The 21,030-nt window shown below is 41.6% G+C and overlaps 1 protein-coding gene across 1 annotated transcript; it reads right to left on the bottom strand.

The window, feature by feature from the left end:
- Positions 1 to 542: 542 nt before the first annotated feature.
- On the bottom strand, positions 543 to 18,610 carry atp10b (ATPase phospholipid transporting 10B). The gene is made up of 21 exons (XM_085292235.1): positions 18,025 to 18,610; positions 14,798 to 15,002; positions 14,408 to 14,493; positions 13,989 to 14,095; positions 12,019 to 12,150; positions 11,672 to 11,799; positions 11,270 to 11,522; positions 10,698 to 10,894; positions 9,779 to 9,943; positions 8,814 to 9,336; positions 8,623 to 8,723; positions 8,408 to 8,534; positions 8,120 to 8,304; positions 5,502 to 5,769; positions 3,969 to 4,045; positions 3,752 to 3,877; positions 3,449 to 3,649; positions 3,255 to 3,335; positions 2,991 to 3,095; positions 2,121 to 2,308; positions 543 to 978 (listed from the first exon to the last, which is right to left on the bottom strand). Exons 1-21 carry the CDS (start codon positions 18,432 to 18,434, stop codon positions 714 to 716), a joined length of 3,930 nt encoding a protein of 1,309 aa, XP_085148361.1. The 5' UTR covers positions 18,435 to 18,610; the 3' UTR covers positions 543 to 713.
- Between the last annotated feature and the right edge of the window lie 2,420 nt (positions 18,611 to 21,030).

The following is a 21,030-nucleotide window of genomic DNA, read 5'->3' as shown; positions in this document are numbered from 1 at the left end:
AAAAGCAGCAGTCTTTGTAGCTCAGAAGTCTTTGCTTCTGATTCTTCTAAATTTATCTTTTTTGGCTTGTTTGATGTAGATGCTCCAGCTGGATTTACATAAAGCTTGACACACACACACACACACACACACACACACACACACACACACACACACACACACACACACACACACACACTGGTTGTTGGTGTGGAAAATAAAATTTGATTTCCATGCATTTCCATGGTAATTTTCACAGACATGCATACCGAACACAAAAATTACTCCAAGGCTAGCTTATAAATGCCACTAATATTATTAATAATGGCAGCAAATTAAATAGAGGATCTGTAACTGTGGCTGTTTAGGATATCTAGGTGAGAGGACCACACTAAACCAGCTAAGCATTTTGTCCTGGAAAAGTACCACTTTTTGAAGGGGTGGGTGGCATGACTAATTGGGTTACCACTATGCGCTGAAACCCCATCAGGAAACTAACAGGCTTATGTGTTACTTTGTTAGGAGGAGAGGAAGGAACAGACGGCCCACATGCTTTTGTCACGTAGTTTATTGCAAAATAAACTCCAGTTAGAGAGCAGCAGTATCTCCCTGATTGCATTTCAAAAATGAAACAATGTATACAGGGGGACTTCATGTATATAAAATCCTCTGAATAAATAACCATCTTAGAATTCCTTTCCCCTTCATGTTCCCTGTGAGTCTGCAGACTTTTGCTAGTTTTTAGTTGTGGCATTCAGTGTGAAATCATCCCCCATGATATCAGCAACCGCAAGAGACTCGTGAATGAAGTCCACAGGGGTCTCCAGGGTGGGAGAGGGTGGGGTAGAGAGCCTAGAGCGTTTGACCTGCCCGCTGCCCCTGTAGCTCCTCAACTCCTTCATACACTCTTCTCTGATGGAGGGGTCCTTACGGTCCAGATGCTTAGCTTGTATGAACGGGGAGAGGGCGATAGAGTTCTGCAGCACGTGAAAAATGTACCTGAGGGAGAGAGTGTGGTGGTGAGAAAGTAGGCCAGTGAAAAATATGCAGCCCTTTGATGTAAATCAGAGCGTTCTCTCTAAATATCAGCACTTTCAGACGCATCAGCAACCGAGAAGAAGAAGACCAAGCTGTGGTGCAGTCCTTCTTGACCTTCACGTTTAACAATATTTAACTACAATTCTGCAGGTAGGGTTTACACACCGTAAGAGCCTCATAATTGCATAGCAGTTAATGATGTACACAAGTCAAAGCGTGCTCTAGATCAATATAAGTAATTAAAATAGGAGACCCGCTAGCTTTAAATATGTGTGCAAATGTAGACTAAAATAGTGATTTCTATTTTTGTTGTTTTTTCTGTTGCCGCTCATCTAAGGTTATCTATGGCCTTTTGTGCAGAGATGTTCTATTATTTTTTTTAAAGATTTTAAGTGGCTAAGAAAAGGGTAGCATTAGAGAAAAGTAGCATTGTCTGCTCCCTTTAAAAACCGCAGGATGATTCAGATTTGCTGTTGAGAACCATTGGGCTAGAAAATCCAACACAAATAGACATGTATTAGGAAATAGATATAAACATAATAGGAAAACTGCTCAAATGGGTTTTTTGAAAATCGATTAAGAAGTGAGTTATATTGTGAACATGAATTCAGCATTGAATGAGTCATTCTTTAACTAAAAATAGAGAATATTTGCTGCTTTTTCTCTTTATTCCGTTTTGAGTCACCGTACCGTCGACTGTGCTGAACGCAAAATACATTTATTAAAAGAAATTATTATTAATTTCAGAACATTTTTATTTTCCTCTGGTTGTCATATGACAAAAAAATGGAGAACGTTAGAGTTTAATATCCTTAGTGTTAATTAACACCTGTGCAGCTAATTGTTGCTTTTCTATAATAATAGATCTGTAAGTATATGTACATCCTTTCACATTTGGTGACTCCTTAAAGTAGAAATGAAGGGAAATACAGAGCAAAACCCACCTTATGCTGCTCATATTTTAAAATTAGACTATGTGATTGTTAAACATTGACACTGAAAAGACTTACCAACGCTAGAAAGTGCTCACAAATACACCCCAAAACTCTGGACAATTAAAAATCTTCAACCCCACTGAGCTTAAAGAGTGACAGACACGGTACCTGGGCAGGAGAGCCACCACAGTGGAGAGGATGCAGATAAGGTAGAACATGGGGTCCTCCATCTGGCTCTGGAGGATCCAGTATGGGTTAGAGGGAGGGTTGCAGGTTACACAGACGGCGCTGTAGGCGAGTGTCACGATGAAGTACAATGCCACACTGCCCAGCATGATTATCCAGTGAACCACCGTCTGCGGCACAAATGACAAAAAACAGCAATTACATGTGGTGGAAACAATCCAGTTAGCAACAAATACCCGTTAATTCTCTGTTTTCTGCTGCAAGAGAAATATTTACAGCAATAAGATTCTTCATCAGTTTTTTTTTTTGCATTACTTTGTTTCCATGCTTTAAAAAAAATTATTACCTTCTGTTGAAATTGCATATAAATTAAATACCTCACTTAACATTTTGGAAAATATGCATATGTATAAAAAGTTAGGAATAAGTTTAGTGGTTTGTTAGTAAATAAAATTTAGTCTTTCTAAAAAGAGATAAAAAGAGATTCTAAAAAGAGAATATTTGTATTTTGAATATTTGGAGTAAAAGCTGTGGATTAAAAATGAATACTGAAAAAATGATGTAGATCCTTATTCCTTAGTTTTACTTTATTCTGCCTATATTCACAAGGTTTTCACAGAGAGGCTGTTATACATCATCCAGATTTCAAGAACATTTTTCTCCTGGAAACATAGAAAAACCATCTGGGTTAGCTCTCTATTGCATTTTCTAATTTATGTGTGTCTTCCTTTCATTTAAAACCAGTTTAGAGGTCTTAAAAAATGTTAGAATTCGAATATGCACTAATAAAAAGAAGTGAATTAAAGACATTTCTACTGAGGTATATCATGATTATGTCAGTTCAGAACTCACCCAGGATTTGATCTCTATTGACAGATGCATCAGGATGATAAATAAAGCAGATGTGTTCATAGGTGTTCCAAAAGTGAACATATCAATGTCTGAATCCTGGTAGACCTGAGATACAAGTAATTAAATTAAGTACACTATCAAATATAAAGAAGAAAGCAGTTATCACAAAGAGTAGTTAACCAGTAAATAAATCAAATGACGCCCTGTTATGAAAGCATTACTTAATGCAATCAAAGATTAGACTGTTTAAAATGTGTCACTTACAAAATATGGAACAAAGAAGCAGACCAGACTCTGATAGAAGGCATCGAGGATGGAAACCCAGAAAGTTGTAAACCTGTAATCCTGAACAAACAACACAAAAGTTGGAATTCATGAAGACAGAAACTAATCAAAGCATTCTGCACATTTTTATTCAAGACCGAACGCTGGCATGACTTTTTGGGAGTGTCACTAACCCCTTCACCCTGTCCAGTCTTGTACAGCTCGGGCACACCCAGCAGCATCTCTGCTGAGATGTCTTTGTCCATGAGTCCAAACATTATGGGTGGCACAGAGGTGAAGAAAAGGTTGAAGAAAATCATCAGCCAGTAGTCGATCATGGCAGTGGCAGAGAATCCGCAGAAGAACTGATACCAGAAAAGCAGGTTTACGTAGGCCTGGGAAACATATTAAACACAGACGGTTAAAGGATGAATCATGACATGATGTTAATTTAGACAGCAGAGCATCGGGATGCAGATATAACATATAACACTCACCACGTTCTTATAGAAGAAATAAATGATCATGTTGGCCAGTCGAGTGTAGCACCAGTGTCCGTGGACCAGGAGAAGTTTCTTCAGGTGTTTGAAGCGAGATATGGCAAAATCACTGGCCATGACGGCCTGCAGATGACAAAGAGGAGTTTTGATGTGTTTTAGGCTGTGAGGCAGGAGAACAAAGCACATACATGGAGGTAAAGAAATCAATTCCAACCTGCATCCCCTCCTGTCCAGATATCCCAATGCCAATGTCAGCTGCTTGGATCATATTTACATCATTTGCACCATCACCTGAAAACACAGCACAGACGCTGATTTAGTGGTTTATACAGAAGCTTAAAAATGTTTTAAGATTCACTCGATTCACAAACTCTATGCACTGTATTGAGTCTTATTCTCTTTACTACATGGATGTAAGTCGTTAGTGAACATGACACTGACTTATTATCACATTTTAAGCTGCTATGCGAAACCTATCAGGAAACGTGTAAGCATGATTACTAATTTATCTAATTTAGCCCTGTGTTTGGTCTCTAAAAAGCTCTCTGATAACCATACATTTGCATGAAAATAAAGGTTTTCTCGGTAAGCACATCCTTACCACTTCCTCAGGACTTACGAAGTAGCAGCCAGGTGCTGCTAAACAAACTGATCATTTGCTATAAGTTTGCTGGTCTGGTGCAATATGATGCAATAATGTATTACAATTAGAAAAAGACTGGACAGGTATGGCTTGTTTTACAGGGTTCCCAGGAGAAAGCCTCTTCTCTCTAAAAACAACATGGCAGCAAAGTTACATCTGAACCAACCACAAGACTTGTGGTCCTTTGGACAGGTGGGATCAAAGTGGAGATGTCTGGCAGTAATGCATAGCACCACGTCTGGCAAAAACGAAACATGGCATATCATCACAAGCACCTCACAAAAGTGCATGGTGATGGATGCGGCATCATTTGGATTTGTTTTGCAGCTGCAGAAGCTGGGCATCTTGCAGTCATTGAGTCAACCAACTCCTAAGCTAAGCTGAAACTAACTCGTGCAATCATCCCAAACAGAGAAGCAAATCTACAACAGGAAGATTAAAAAAAAGAAAAGAATCGTGATGCTGCATTGGTCACACTTCAACCTGAAAGAAATGCTTTAAGAGAGCTGTGCACATAAACAAATACCTGCAAACCTCAGTGAACTGATACCTGTAGAGAGAGCCAAAGATTCCTCTATAATGATTTGAGAGACTGATAAAGTAATGACGAAAACAATTTCTTATAGTTATTGTTGCTAAAGGTGGTTCTACAAGTTCCTGAATCATGGGTGTGTTTAAACTTCACAGTCCTGTGAAAGTTTCTTTTGTAGGAGCAGCTTTCTGTGAAGTGAACTAAAGCGCAACGATCAAACAAACATCTGAAGTGGGCTCCAAATACAGGTGACAATTTTAACTTAACTTAGTATGAGCTGAGTATGACTTCTTCCTTTTTGCCTTATTCTTTTAGTTTTACCTCTTGAAATATTTGACCCAAAGTGTACCTGTGTTTGACCTCAGCATGGATTAATTTTAAAAGTAAGTTTCAGGTCTTTATCCTGCATCTGAAGCTCTAGTGTTTGGTTCAAAAATTATACAAAGAAAATGTTTTTGGTCACTTTCATATTATTTTTCACTGTATTTTATGTATGATGGGAAGAAGTCAAGAACACATTAAATCAACTTTTTACTTTACTGAACATGTAAGCATTTCATTGATTTTCTTACCAACGGCGAGTGTCATGACCTTGAGTTTCTCCCGGATCACTTTCACCACTCGGCTCTTCTGTAACGGCGTGACTCTGCAGCAGAGCACGGCGCGGCAGTGCTTCACCAGGGCCACAAAGCGATCCAGTAGGTCCGGCGACAAAGCCTTGTCCAGGGTAAGGCCGTCAATCACCAGAGACATGTTTAGGGTGGTATCCACATTACGAGGATCAGCGTTGTACCTCCTCACTTCTTCCAGGGTGCAGTCCAGGATGTTCGTACATGTGATCTGAAAAACAGCAGCTGATCACTTAGATGATTTTTGCTTTGAAGTTTGTCAAACGTGAGCTAAATATTATAGAAAAATAAAATTGTTGTTTCTCTTTTGTTAATAATGGAAAACTAAATATGCCTGGGTTCTGGACAGATTTCCAGAAAAAATAAACACGCCCATTTTTTTGGTATTTTAGCAACACGATTACTCTACTGCTGATTCACATTCATGATTTCTGAATACAAGCAGATATCAGGCTCTGGTCCCATCAGACTCATCATTGTTGTGTGTAAATAACTCAAACAAAAAGGAAACTGATGGAAGAAAAAGGTTTTTTTTCTATTTTTATTATTTTAAATTTCTTTAGGCTTTGGTAGGACAGTGGTTGTGGGAGTGTATCTCTCAGGTGATCACCGAGTTATGATGGTAGAAAAAAATGGTTCGCTTCTAATATGCCTCCACTCTGGATTATGAGAGAATTATTTCCTCTGAGGTTTGAACATTAGACTGGTAATTAGATATGAAAGCATTAGTTATTGTGTTGAGGCTATCTCACTCCATTCATCATCAGTGACTAGTCCATCTGAGGGAAGCGCAGCAGCCCGTTTGTTTCAGAAAGTCCCACATGTATCCCTCAGGGCCGACAGCCAATTTCAGTCTATTTGAGGCTGCCGATGATTAGACATGGTCAGGTTGTTATGAAGGCTTCATTTCGGTGGTACCAGTTCTTTAATGACCTAAGAGAAGCAGGGCCACACCTGACACCTTATCTTTCTCTGATGGAAATGCGGAGGTTTGACCTTTAGTTAAAATGTAAAAGTGGTCACAAAGGTTCAGTCATTTAAATTGGAAGGATACAAGCTCACAGGAGGAGAAACCTACCCTGAAGTTACTGCTGGGAAAACACACAACTTTCCTTGAAAGACCATCAAAGAAAATCAGTGTTGTCCCCTGAAACAAGCTGTATGTGATTCTGCGAAATATAAATTACACATGTCCCTAATTTGCTTTAAAAGGCCAATGTTTAATAGACTTTTTTCATATCTGTTAGCTACTAATGCTTCCGGTCTTCACAATGTTTTTAGTTTTTGATGAATTAAAATAATGGAGGAAATGGTCCTCTTTCCTTTGAACCCTGTTAGAGTATTTATTATTTACTAATGGTGTGAACTAAAAGGGTTCAGGATTTAAACTAATTCCACATCTTTTACAAAAAGTTTGTAAAAATTTTGTTTTAATGAAATCGATATGCGCACTATAATATTTTCCTCTTCAGACATATGTGATACAATTAAATGTAACCATGCAAACAGTTTAATGGTCTTCTACTTCGTGCTCTTTGGTCAGCTATGCCATTTAACTTCAATATTTTTTTTTATAAAACAATATCAAACTGCAAGAGCACAGAAATGCTGTTTTTAAAAAAAAAAATCTGCTCCAGTAGATTCTTAACATAACAACTTGCTTTGATGATTTCTTCTTTCATGCAGAGGGTCATCGCTGCTCTGTTACATACACCTGCAAATCTCCAGACAGAAAACTAGGCACCCAGGAATGTTTCTCAGGTTTTTTTCTGAGTCTCCTGTAAATTTCCCTTTAATTTCTGTTTTATTTAATTAGTGGTAGTTTTAACACTCAAACAGTGGCACTTTTTGTCTTGAAAACTGGGAACACCTCTCCTCTTGCATCAGGAACACTGAAAGTGAAGGTAAATTTCTGATTTGACTGGTGTAGAAATTCTTGTATAAAATTCCACCAACTTTTTGGTCAGATTTCCTTATTCTGACTAAATCAACACCTCTAATTTATCATATTGTGTACTTATTTAAATCACCAGAAGATAGACATTAAGAAGATTTTATTTTAACCTTTTATTTAAAATTATTATTTTTTGTTAAAAGTTAGATTCCATGATTCGACACCACAATCTGCACTGTAAATAGGAAGATGCCACCGTTAGTCAGTTAGCTTAGTGTAACATCTTGAATGCCCTTTCTGACACAACCCTCCACATTTATCCAGGCTTGGGACAGGTACTAGGAGTACACTGGCCCCCTAGGATAAAACTACTTTTGACTGGTGCCTTGATGCAAGGGGTCGCCACAGCAGGTGGCAGATTTTTTTTTCCAAGTCAGATGTCATTTCTGACACAACCCAAAGGGGATTTGTGTCTCGTCCTGGGAACTTTCCCTTGTTTGCCGAATCTGTACTACCTACATATTTACCATGCACATGAGTGTTGTAGGTTGCACAACCTAAGTACATTACTTTGATTTCCTGAAAAATAAATTAATGCTCCATTTTCAACACATGCCATAATGAAAAACACCTCAGTCAGCAACCCTTAAATGTGAGGCCTCCTCACCTTGTCTTTGCAGCCCATATTTATCACCAGGTCTTCGTCTTCAAGGAGCCCACAAGCATATCCAATGTTGACAGCTGTCTCTGGCTTGTCACCTGTCAGCACCCACACCTTTATCCCTGCCTCGCGCAGTGCCTGGATGGTGTCTGGAACGTTCTCCTGCAGACGGTCTTCAATGCCTGTAGCTCCTGCACGTGGACATATTTCAAATAAAGGCACCATTCGCACACAAATATTATCACAAAGATATACAGTATACAGCAACCAATGCACGATTGGTGGATGTGTCACCTAGCAGGGTGAGATTTTTCTCTAGCTGCACAGCAGTGTCCATGACGAGCCTCTCTCTATTCTCTATAGCAGCCATAGCGTTCTTTCTGTCCACTGACCAGCGTTTATACACTGCTTCACTCACAACCTGAAACACATGCAGAAAAAAAATGAAACATAGCTTCACTTAAATAAGCAAATCATGCTGGTAAATAGGATAATGTATGATTTTGCACCTTCTTTGCGATGCACAGTGTGCGGAGCCCCTCTTTAGCATAGCAGTCGAGATGACGCTGAGTAACAGTTGCTATATTTTTCTTATTGCCACTGAAGTGCTCTGGAAATATTACAAATTAATTAGAAATGCACTGACCAGTTAATATAGATGCATACTATAAGTACTTAATGTACTCTTATCTCAACTTACCTGGATAGGGTGTACCAAGTAATTCCATGATTGCAAAATCTGCGCCTTTAGTGTACAGCACATACTCTTTGGTGATTGGGTGTCGCACCAACACAGACATTCTCTTCCTGTTGGAGTCAAAGGTCAAGGTGTCCAGCACCTCAAAATCCAGCACCTCCCCAGATGGTAGTCTCACTGAAACGCTGTCAGGGGTGCGAGACAGCAGAGTGAAGCCATATGCTTTGGCAGCATAGACCAAGGCAGCCTCATCTGGACTCTCCGCCTCATATCTCAGATTATCTGAGGTCAGCGCGGGCTCGTCGCTCAGGGATGGAGGACGAGGCGAACACGGCTGGAGCCCGGTGGTGTCGACCCCCTCTGTTTGTCCAGAGGGTTGAAAATTTTCCTCTGAGTCCTCTGTGAAGGTACGGTGTCTCTTGGGATTGCGCTTGCAGAATTTAAAAATGCCGCCAGCATTTCTCATCAGGCTGGATAAAGTTTCCAGTGGAGTATTTGTGTGCTTGGCTTGTGGAGACACACTCACCTGAGAAAAAAAAAGAATCAAGAAATTCATTAAATAGCTTTAGGAAGACCTCTTCTCACATTACACATATGGCAAAACGTCCCAGTAACAATTCTTCTTCCACTCAGTTTCTGTTTGTGCATTAACCTTTGATTGTGAACTCAGGGGGGAAAACACACAGATTACATCCATCATCCATCTGCCAGACTTCAGAACTGCACAGTTCAGAGCAGCAAATGTTCAACTTAATGAAGCTTGCCCTGTTTGCAAATCTCCACTTGCTCCATGTCAATTTAGTGAAGAATGTTTTTTTTTCTTTTCTTTTTTTTTTGTTCTATTTAAAGTTTATAGTTATAGGACACTGGAAGTTTAAAGAGGGCACATCTTTAATCTATCATTTCTCCACCGGATGTGCCCTCCATCTCTACTTCCCATCCACTGTCGCAGCAAACTGAGCACTCACCCTCCTTCTCTTTGTTGTTGCCATGGAAACCACCACTGTGTTGCAAATGGCTAGGGCCAGAAAAAAATCCAGGTAAGCATCTGTCTTCTGGCTGTGGCTGAGGCTGCCGCTTGATGTCCTGCTAATCTTCTGAAACAGCTTCCCGTCTGGGACCACCTCAGTTTCCTGTCGGAGAGCAAGTTAATGATTTTGTTAATGAAACACTTTTATTAGTAGATTTATTGCTTACGTTACGCTTTTCCAGCTTTGACTTGAGGAGATTGGATAACGTTTCTCTGTTTTCATTGTGGGTTTTTTTGGTCCATGTTTAAGGAAGAGCTGCGAGGAGAGAAGGACAGAAGGAAGGGAGGAAGTGTACGTTCATACGAGCATTCAGCTCTGTTTGAGACGCAGCATGAGGAGTGCTAAAGATGGGCTGTGTACTACATTGCTGGCATAAACATAAGACTTTTTCTGTCTCCGCCTGTATGCCCAGGCCTCCGCTCTCTGCCCCGCAGATAAAAATAGGCGCAGAGTCACTGTACTGTAAATCAAGACGACGGTGACTAATCTATAGTGCACATTTACAGTTTATGTGACATCACCGGCCTGTGCCAAATGATGCTCAGCATGACCATATGTCCTGTCACAGACACAGGGGCAGCTTTGAGCCAAAATGGATGTGCTCATCACTGACACCTAGCAGCTCGGCCATCTGCAGCAGGGACTGGGACCTTCTGACAGAAGGTTGGGTCACATTTGGGTAAAAAAGTAAGAGTTTGAAATTAGGTTGAAATAAGAATTCAGATATGAAATAAGGCTGAGGGCGGACTTCCTCGTTTAAAACCAAAGTTGTGGATTCCGCAATAACTGAACAACAGATTTGGAGGAAAGCAGGTATCCAGACAGAGAGAAAAAAGAAAAATAAACATCATCGTACCAGTGGGCTGCTGAAGGCCACATCACTCTGGGCATTTCCTGTGACTTTGCTTCTGCGTCGGCTGCCATGGCCATGTGTGTCTTCAACATTGGCTTCCTCACTATCCAAGGACCAACGAGTCGGTAGAGGCTGTGCATGCTGGTTGAAGATGACCTCCTCTTCTGCCTCGGGCTCATCCAGGACAGCCAGGCGGATGGCTGCAAATCACCCCCCAAAAACATGTCGACACATGCATTAAAACACTAACAGTGCTGAGGGACTGTTTAAAATCCGAGATTAGAGAGCTGAGTGGAAGGACTCTTTCAGTAAGTCAAAACACCAAAGTATTCAGCAAGGTAACAAGATTATTAATAATTAAGAGAGCTCTCTTAATATTTCTGTTAAACTAGTGATAACCTTCTGATTCTTTTATCCTAGTTTTCTGTCTGATTTAATCAGACATCCAAATTTTCATTTGGAGAAATCTGCATATGAAAACACCATTTGTAACAACGTTACAAAACAGGTCATAATCGTGAGGTTAGCTAAACTGCATCAGCTTTAGGTTAAACTAACTCAGTGAAGATGTTTACCATTCTCTTTGTGTGGGTACTCGGTTCCCATGATGGAGCATCTCCGAAACACCATCTTGTTCTCAGTCAGGGTGCCTGTTTTGTCTGAGAAGATGTATTCAATCTGCCCCAGGTCCTCTGTGATGTTCAGAGCCTTACACTGTATGCGGCTGTCAGTCTCCTCGTCGTACAAATCAATATCATTAGTGATGAAGAAAATCTGGCCAATCTTGACCAACTCGATGGATACGTAGAGAGAGATGGGAATCAGGATCTTTAGAGGAGAGGAGTAAATAGAAAAAAGGTGAAAGGTAACCCAGAGAGTAAACAGGAGGACAGTAAATGAGACAAGAGGAGAGAAGATTAGTTTAATGACTTCAAAATGAATAACAACACCCTCCAAACCGTCAGAGAGAGCAGTACCTGCAGCAGGATGATCATGGTGAAGAACATGTAGAAACTAGTAAGACTAGGCCTGTCCAGCTGACCGCTGGTGGGGGGTACCAGGTAAGGGGGGACAACAGGCATAGCATTAAGCCATAAGTAGTGACCTGCATACAGGAGGACAGCAGGATTAATCACTGACTGCAGTGCACGGAGGAAAGCTATTTTTAGCAGCATACCGTCCTCTGTCTTCTGTCTTGATATGAGCTTGGGCTTGTGCCCATTTTTTTATTGGAAGTTAATGTCCCCTCATAAATGTAAAGCCATCAAACATGAATCATTTTGTGTAGCGATTTTACGGCTAAGAGATGTAATTCATTACTGACCTAGTGCTCCGATAAGACACATGGTGAAGAGGAGAATGACGCAGAAGAGGACGTCTATGTTCAGCCTCCGCTCAAGTTTGCTGCGCTTGTATCTTGGCCCGCTGTTGTTGAGCATGGACTTGGTTTCACGGCCTTAAAGGAAGGAGGAGAAGGTGTTGATTCCACACCCCACATGGTGAGTGAAAATCGGTATCACACGTTAAGACATGCATAATACATAAGAGACTTTACTGTCATTGTGCCACTGTCACAGCATCACATTAGGTTGTGCTCACTAAAAAAAGCAAAAAATCTTAAATATTGTAATAAAATACTACATTTACTACTATTACATTTATGCAAAATGAACATCATTTTCATCTGTTCGATCTCTTGAGTCCAAGACTCTGAATTCATAAATGCTAAAATGTTAAATAAACACTAAACATGGTGGCAAACGTCATCATGCTAGCTTTGTTTTTTTTAGCATGCTAACATTAGCATATGGGGCTAAAAATTGAAGCCATGGTGGAAGTGCTGATACTTGTAGTTCCTTGAGCGATTGTACACCAGTTTGTCACAATGAAGACTGATGTACCAGTACATCTATGTTCCCATCTTCATCTGTGGTCATGAGGCTACAAGCAGCAACAGAAAGAATAATGTCGCTGATACAAGTGGCAACAGGGCTCGCTCATACAGACAGTGTGAGGAGCATAGTAATTTAAGAGGGACTCAGAGTGGACTGTAAATTCCTCCACAGTTAAAGGAGCCAGATGAGGTGGTTTAGCATCCGACTATGATGGCTCCTAGCTCCACCTAGGTGAAGTGTTTTGGCCTACAGGGACCAAAATGTAGGCAAGACAGTCTGGATGAGTTCTATTTCTTAGCTGGCTTGTCAATGCCTCGTTGTCCCTCCAGAAGATCTGGTGGAGAGAGCAAGGTCTAGATGTCTCTGTTTAGACTGCTGCTCCCATGACCTGGACCTCGATATGTGAAAAAACAAGCCAGCATCTGTGTTTTTGCTTTTTACCAGTGCTGTCGTGGTCTCAGGCTTTGGTCCCAGAATTTTGAAGTCATTGTTGTTCTTGATTCTTGTTAAGTAGAGTTTCTGTTTTCATTTCATTTACATACCACTATTTGGCCTAGTGTATATGAAGTGTGAATACTGGTGAAGATGATCAGCTGTTCTAGGGTTGGTTCTGAACCCTTGTTTGTTTTTCACTCAGTCCTATTTTGAGTTTGTTATTTGTGTTTAGCTCCCTCATTATTTCACCATCTGCTCCTCCCTTTAGCATCTGCTGGTTTCATTTGTGGTTGTTGTTTATTTCCTGTTTTATTATGTTAACTAGTTTCGTTTTTAACTTTCCTTTACCCACCTATCTCAACTTCCCCTACCAGCCCTCTGTGTATAACTAGTCAGCACACGTCACTCTTGGTGGTAGTCTAGTTGCTTCAGTCAGGACCCACCCACTTCGCCTGTTTGCACACCCCTTAAGACGTCCAGGTTTCTAGTTCCTATACCTTGTTTTTTCCTGTGTTTTCTTTTTTCTTTTTGTGCTTTAGCAATCCACCCTCTGGTCTAAATCTGGTCACTTCTGACTCCAAAACCCCAAGCTGTTAGGTGAATGCACTGACCAGTTGATATAGATGCATACTATAAGTAAACTGTGGGTGAAGGCACAATGGCTACTTCTGTCCTTTTTATACAGTCTGTGATTACAATTATGATTATGTAAGTCTCACAGAGCAGCTGGCTTCATTACACTGCACAATAATTACTTTTCTGACAGTAAAGAATAATAAAGGGAAACTTAATGAATAAATGTAAAGAAAATGTGACATTTTTAAATAGTAATTTTGTAGAGTTACGCTTGTAGATTGTGAAAAGCATCTTCTTGTGATCTCAGTATTTCAAGAATCGTGGTGGGAACAAACATTAAAAGCTCAAGGTTAAAACAGCGAACCAGCCGAGAAAATGGAAAATATACCTGCATATACCACAAAGCCAACAGCATGGTCCGTGTTTCTCACTGTGCAGCCTCGCAGCAGCAGACTTTCAATTCCAGCTCCCACCTTCTGCTTATCGGGTTTCTCTCTGCAGCAGGAGAAAGTGAGAAGCCTCCTTTTTACTGTCAGATCTCGTTAGATATTCATTACTGCTTATATATTCCCCATTAGCAATTCTCCTGCTTTATGTCTATAGCTGGCCAGCATAGGCAGACCACCTGTAAGAGCCGTGGTGCCTGAGAAAATCGATTCTAGTCTATTACAGCCCCAATAATGCCTCTGGTTGAATCAGAAAGTCCAGCAAGGCGGTTGGAATTAGTTTTGCTTGGCTGCTTTGAAAGGCTAATAGAAACTGGGGGTGCAGGGAGGGGTTCATGTTGTCTGTGTATTTGATACCCACACGTAACCCTTGAAATGATTCAGGTTGTTGTTGGGTTTTTCACACACCAAGATCCCATTGAAGCTTTCAGGCTCAAATTCTGGATGCTGGGAAAAGGAAAGAGAGAAGAGACACGGGAAAATCATTACAAATGGAAACTTTTTAAATGCAGCTTAACCTGTACTTCAAGATGTCTCCTGCACCCGGGAATGGCAATCCCTCTCCAAATACATGTGTTAAAGCTATGTAATCCAGTAGGTATGTCTTCACTTACTTTGACAAGTTGTAATGATTTGCACTTTAAGTAACATCCGGACATGGCACGACTGTTTTCAGAGTGTATTCAATTTCAGTCACGCAGAGAAAGAAGGAAAGAGAAAACAAAAACCGGGAGGCAGATTTAACTCTCACCGTGTTGCAGACTCCAGACACAGCTGTCCTCTGCTTCAGGTTGGTCTCTCCATCCAGGTTGGCTGTCTCTATGTGACACACACCGTTGGGGTCTGATGTGTAAAGCAGGAGGAGGTCTGCAGGAATGATCTCATTGCAAACCACCTTCACAAAATCTCCCACTCGCACATCTTTCCAGTGTCTCTCCACAAACTGCTTCTCTTTCCTGCAGAGATGTCAGGTGCCAGCGATCATTGCATTTTTATCTTAATTTTTTTTTTCTTTTTAAAAACTTTTATACTAATTTATGCTGAGGTTTTTGTCTCATTCATTAAAGACATAGCCATCTTTTTTTTATATATATATAAATGTATGCAAATGATAACACTTTTGATGATGTCTGCAATTTATGATTGCCCAGACTAAGCAGCTAAAATACTTACCAATAGATACAACAGAACAACTGGAGGTCTCAAAAGAAAGAAGAAATAAATTATTGCACTTCTTAAGTGGCACAGTATTATTAGGGTTGCAGGCTATAACACAAAGAAGGGAAGTCAAACTCATTTTACAATGTGGGCCTCATGTGGTCCACTTTGATCTAAAGTGGGCTAAACTTACGAAATCCCCCTTTCAGTCAGTCTAAAGATGTTTACACACATTTAAAGCATTATAATATAAGAAAAGTGCCATTTCAACAGTCCATCTCAGTTTTTCTGCACAATAATAATCCATTAATTACCAATTACTTACTTTGGTGTAGTATAAATGGCAATGGTGGAGGTAAAAATGAAATACAGTCCAAAATCTATGCTCTCCTTCATACGTGGTCCTCTGGAGTGCCCTTTCATTCAAAAGTGACAACACTAAAACACAGGTGTTGTGGGCTCAAGGCCCGGCGTAAGGACGAAGTAAACAGTTTGCTTTCGGTATTAGTTAAATACAACAGCTTTTATATTATTAAATTAAATTAAATTAATGAATTATTTTACCTTTTTAACTTCACAGTAAAAAAAAAAAATCCTTATTAAACATCAGTTGAGAGTCTAGCCTCGAATTCTTTTTAAAAATTCCAAGGTAGGTTTTGGGGAATCACACGTGTGCTGTGTTATGAAGTGGTTGAAGTCAGAGCGTAAACAGCAGGAGCAGAGAAAATTATATCAGGTTTCTTTTTTCGGGGGGGGGGATGACGACACAAACTGTGATATGTGTTTCAGAAAAGGAAAATTGTAGAGATGGTGTTTGTCAACGAAGTACTGCACGTTGAACATTAACAGATGAGGCTGTTCCCAGGTAGTGAGGCTTAGCCATGAGGGTGAGAGATGCAGGTATGCTACTCTGCATGCAGGACCTGATCGGTTAGCTACTACTGAACACCACGCCTCACACCAAACAAAGCCAGGACCGCAGACTTATATATTTTTAGTTTCTTGTGCTTATTAATCTCACGAGATGCACGCACAATCCTTTTCATGTCCAGAAGGCTTTACAGTTGTTACGCTAGTTTTTGTTTTTTATACATCAGGCAGTTGAATTCCAGGTGTGGGAGGTGTTAAGTGTGTGCTCTAGCCTTTGACATCATTCCTCGGATTTATTTTAAACATTTGCGCCTAAAATTACGCAGTAGTCATTGTGTGCCACAAATAACAGTTGAAAAAATACTTGAACATGTTACTTGGCGAGTGTTAGAAGGAAGTTGTTGGGTCGGTGAGCTGTTTAATGGAGACAGCCTCAAGACTCACAATTATTAAATTCAACTGCTCTCAGCCACATTTGTTTCTTTTCTAGAGAACTACAAAAAAATACATTATTGATTCTCCTTTATTAGTTTGCCTACTTCTTTGGCGATCAAGGGATACTTGAAAGCAGTGATGATATAATATCAGCCAGATTTGTTTAGCTGATTTAAACAGCAGATATGGGAACAGCCGGCGAGGTGTGGTGACTGGTTGTCACCACACCTGCTGCTATGCGGTGAGACATACTTAACAAGAGGAGAGGGCGACGTGGCATTCAAACGCTGTGACAAACAGCCGGCATGCTTCATGCTCGGCATGTTTCCACGCAGGTGGACTGACAAGTGTTTGAGACAAGATGGGTAGAATGAGCCAGAAGATAAGCACGTTCTGCTCAAACACTTCACACTGCTTTGAAAACAAAATTATGTCGAGATAATGGGGGGGGGGGAAACTACGTGCTTAAGAGATGGCCCGATTGATTAAAGTCTGATCTCTGTCATCAGTCTGCACCTCCACGTGGGTCTTTTCAGGTAAAGATGGTGGAAAGGCTTCTGTCATCATGCCTGTAAAAATGGCTTCCCAAGAAGAAAGGAAGGATGTGTGTGGAGGTCTAAAAATCCATCCCTGAGCTTCTTTAGGAAATATTTGTATACTTCGAAGAAATCCCAACCAAATGATTTTGCTCTAAGCTTTATGATCCCAAAATGAAGCTTTAGCATCCCCTCCCAGTGAGCCGTGAGAGACCCACAGGAACCTGCACAGCAGCGCACAACTGCTCTGTGTGTGAAGCAGAGGCAACTAGTGTCCAGATGGACCGGCGTGTTCTCTGAAGTGTTTGAAATGTTGTGTCTGGAGACCACCCTTCAGGCCACCTGGACCCTGACACCACACACACACACACACAGATTCACACTATGGGCTTTTCCCCCAGATGAGGCTTCCTAACACCTCTGCTGTCTTTTTGGGGAAACCAGCAGCGGGCGGCGGGTTAATTATAAACCCCACCAGAAGTTGAGGCTTCATCATTGGAGGCAGTGTCTCCAGTCTAACGTAATACCCACCTCCCCACTTCCTCCATGTCCCACTGTACTTCAAAATCACAGCAGCAACAGGGATGGAAATGACGGAGTTTATCCTCCTTTGTGAATTATTCATTTTTCACCAGTAATTCTAAAAAACAGATAACGTCTAACATTACTGTTTTTGCTGACGCAATGCCCGAACGAGGATTTCATCAAATGTGCACAATGTGACAGTCAGAGATATTGTTATGAGGCTCTTCAAAGGAGGAATAATCACCCACACATGTTCTATTTCTAAGTCGAAAATTCCCACGGGGGTGCTGCAGCGCAGAGGAGGTAGAACACAATTGTACAGATCTACGCAATCAAACAGCAGGGAAGAGAGGAATCACAAGCACTGATGTGGATCGTTCGGGGCACGTCGTGCATAAACAGCACGGCACAGCTGTTTCTATATTTGGAACATGACTGTCATCTAGTCAGTTACCTGCTGTAGATGAAGCACGGCATGTTGTTAAGCTTCCTGTCAGACTGGTACCTCCTGAAGTCCTCCCAGGCGTCCTTCATAGCGGTCAGAGACAAGATGACACAAATTGGGATAAGGGCTATTTCTGGCTGGAAAGCATTCACTTCAGGGATAAAGTTCAGAATAACAAGCCCCACAAAGTAGAGGTTGGCCAGACGGTGAAACTGCTCATAAAGGTTCATGGGGATGAAGAAGAGGAGGCTGTATTTTGTGGTCTTGATGGCATTTGATGGGAAGTAGCGGTTAGGTTGCTTTCCCTTCTCTAATCCTTCATAAGGTAGATTAGACTCTAAGCTGCGGAGTTCGTTCTCCCGTGCCCTTTGACCTCGCAGGGCATCCCTCACCAGGGCCAGCGGGCTCCTCCACGTCATGGTTGCCTGTCCTTTTTCCTTTTCCTCTTCTCACCAATTTTTCCTTCCCATCCTCTAGAAATCCACTGCTGGTTTGTGTTAAATAGACTCTCCTCGGGCTTCGTCTTTCCTCCAGAGATTCTAGGTGAGTGTGTGAGGCCTGTGCCGAAACAAATGACAACACACCTAGTTCTTCTCTTGAGTCCTCCCCCTTGCACTGACAGGTGTGTTGCATTCCTCGTGCTTGAGCTGTCAGGGGAAAGTAGGCCAGGTGATTACACCCAAAAAAATTGTTGTGATGTGTCTCAATGAATCAGCTGATTTCAGTCTGGCTGGAAGTGATCTCCTTCCTTAAGTTATATCATGTTTTCAGCTGAAATAATCTTACACTTCAGTGTGGTGAGTCTGTGTAGTGTGTTGTCGGTATATTACAGACTTTGGGTGTTGATTAAAAAAATAACACACATAAACAAAAAGCTACTATCACATATTCAAGTCAAAGGCCCTAAAAAGCTGACAATGTCATAGTTACAGAGCAGAAAATTGGTGCAGTGGGTCATAGGGAGATTTGAACTGACAGCACAACACTGAACAGACTGCCCACGGCCAGTATATATGAAGAGTCTGCATGAAACTGGCAATGGATAGCAAGGCTCTTTATTGGTGCACGGGAGACAAAAATTCCAATGCTCATGGTCTGCTGTCTCTGCAGAAAGGTCAGAGGTCAGCAACAGAAGCTTCACAGGTGACTTCTTGTCACCGCTTTAGGAGGACAGATGCAGAATTTTCCGGACGGGCGTGTCGAGAGCTGGAACTTTGATGGCGTTAATCATGCAGGAGTCTGTGAGCGGAACTGCTCACATGCATGTGTGCGAGTCTATGTTTGATGGACTACAGCAAAGCAGCCTCTTGCACAGATGGCAAGCATGTAGGATGCTTTCCACTTCCTCATGTTGACATATGTTGTCTTTTCCAAAGCAGTCTGCCAAACCTGTTTAAGGAGGCCTGATTTGCACCGGGTCAGTCGTTTAACGTGCTTAAATTTAAACTTCAGGCATATTTATAGTGACTGCAGTAAATCTATATGTAGTATTTTACACACAGTAAGGATGCCACGCATGACCTCGCAGGTGATTTATTTTGTTACAGAACAGATGACACAATCAGGTTCAGCTTCACCGGGGAGCTCAGCGTGTTTTTCCATCAAATATGTTTACAGCGAGGAGGGGGGTGGCTTTGGGTGTAGCATTAAGGGAGTGCGGCAGACTCACCCTCTCACCCGTCCCAGTCAGCTCTGGCTGGGTTTGGCTTGGCTGGCACACCGACTTTCACAGTGGCGCAGCTGTGAATCCACACACACACACACAGTAACAAACACGGTCTTGGAACAACAACACGCACACACCAGATTCCACAGAACAGAGGTCTGTGCATTACTAATTATGCCAGTGACATGGAAACACAACAAAGTAGAAAGCATCTGCCTTTCATCCCCCCCCCCCCCCCCCCCCCCCCCCTTACATGACAACACTAATGCCCTTTTTTGAAAAAGAGAAAGAGAGGGAGAGAGGGCCAATTTAGCACAAACCATCTGTCTTCTGTAGTGAGATAATACATCTGTTATACTGAGCGGGCAACAGTCGTGTAGAGCTGCTTTTTTAGCGATGCATGGAGGAACAAGGTTACATGTCACATTACATCAGTTTTTACACCAATTTGCCTTTTGAGATAGTTTTTCTTTTTACTCCCAGCAGCTTCACACATGCAGAGTCCTATTCAAACGTAAAACGTAGTTCCCCTTTTTTTCTCATAAACAAACAGCAACTACAAAACACTCAAAGATGATGCTCTCTCAGCCTCGCTGTTTTTTTGTCCTCTATTTTCCAGAGCTTAGTGACAGAAATCTTTGGTTGATAATTTGGTTTTCTGTGCATTTTCATCTGCATTTTTTGCCTGATTTTTTTGATATTCACCAGTTATTTCCTCACTTTCCTAAGCTTAAAACCCAGACATTAGCTTCACACTAGAACAAAATCCTGCTTTAAATAATAAATATTCAGTGTTTTGCACCATTAAATATTCACCAGCATCCATTTAAGTGGTCAGCCAGTGCACGCAGAGTGCACTCGCTTTTGCTGCGTGACGGGGGAGGATGCAGCGAGAGGTCGTGGCACGGATGGCTGCATGGATGGCTCGTTCTCTTTCTTGTCCTTTATTTTCTTTCTCTTCGTGGCTTCAGCCAGAGGGCCACAGTCGAGTCTGCAGAGTGCCTCCATATCTATGGCTCTCTGCGTTAATGCCCCCCCCGAGGCCCGGGTTAAGCTTAGCCCCGCTCAAACCCCAGCCAAGCCCATCACAGCCAGCCTAGACCACCGCCACAGCCTCTCACTCCAACTCCTCCACTCCATCCATTATGCAGCCAATAGTCCCAGCTGCAGCACTCTCGACTCTCTTTTCACCCCCTACATTTGCTCCTCTCATATGCCTACTCATTCCCCGTGCTGGGCTCAGTTGTTCATTCGCTCATGCAGACACTCAATCAGCCATGCAGCTCAGACAGTCAGTAATCAGGCTCTCATTCATGCAGGACACATAAAACTGCCACCCATGTACTCTG

The sequence above is a fragment of the Mchenga conophoros genome, linkage group LG2 (assembly GCF_057382185.1).
Source record: "Mchenga conophoros isolate Kocher_MC1m ecotype Shallow Benthic linkage group LG2, M_conophoros_male_GT1.1, whole genome shotgun sequence".
NCBI lineage: Eukaryota > Metazoa > Chordata > Actinopteri > Cichliformes > Cichlidae > Mchenga > Mchenga conophoros.
Note: the sequence above shows the minus strand (reverse complement) of the source record. Positions and strands in the feature narration are given on the sequence as shown.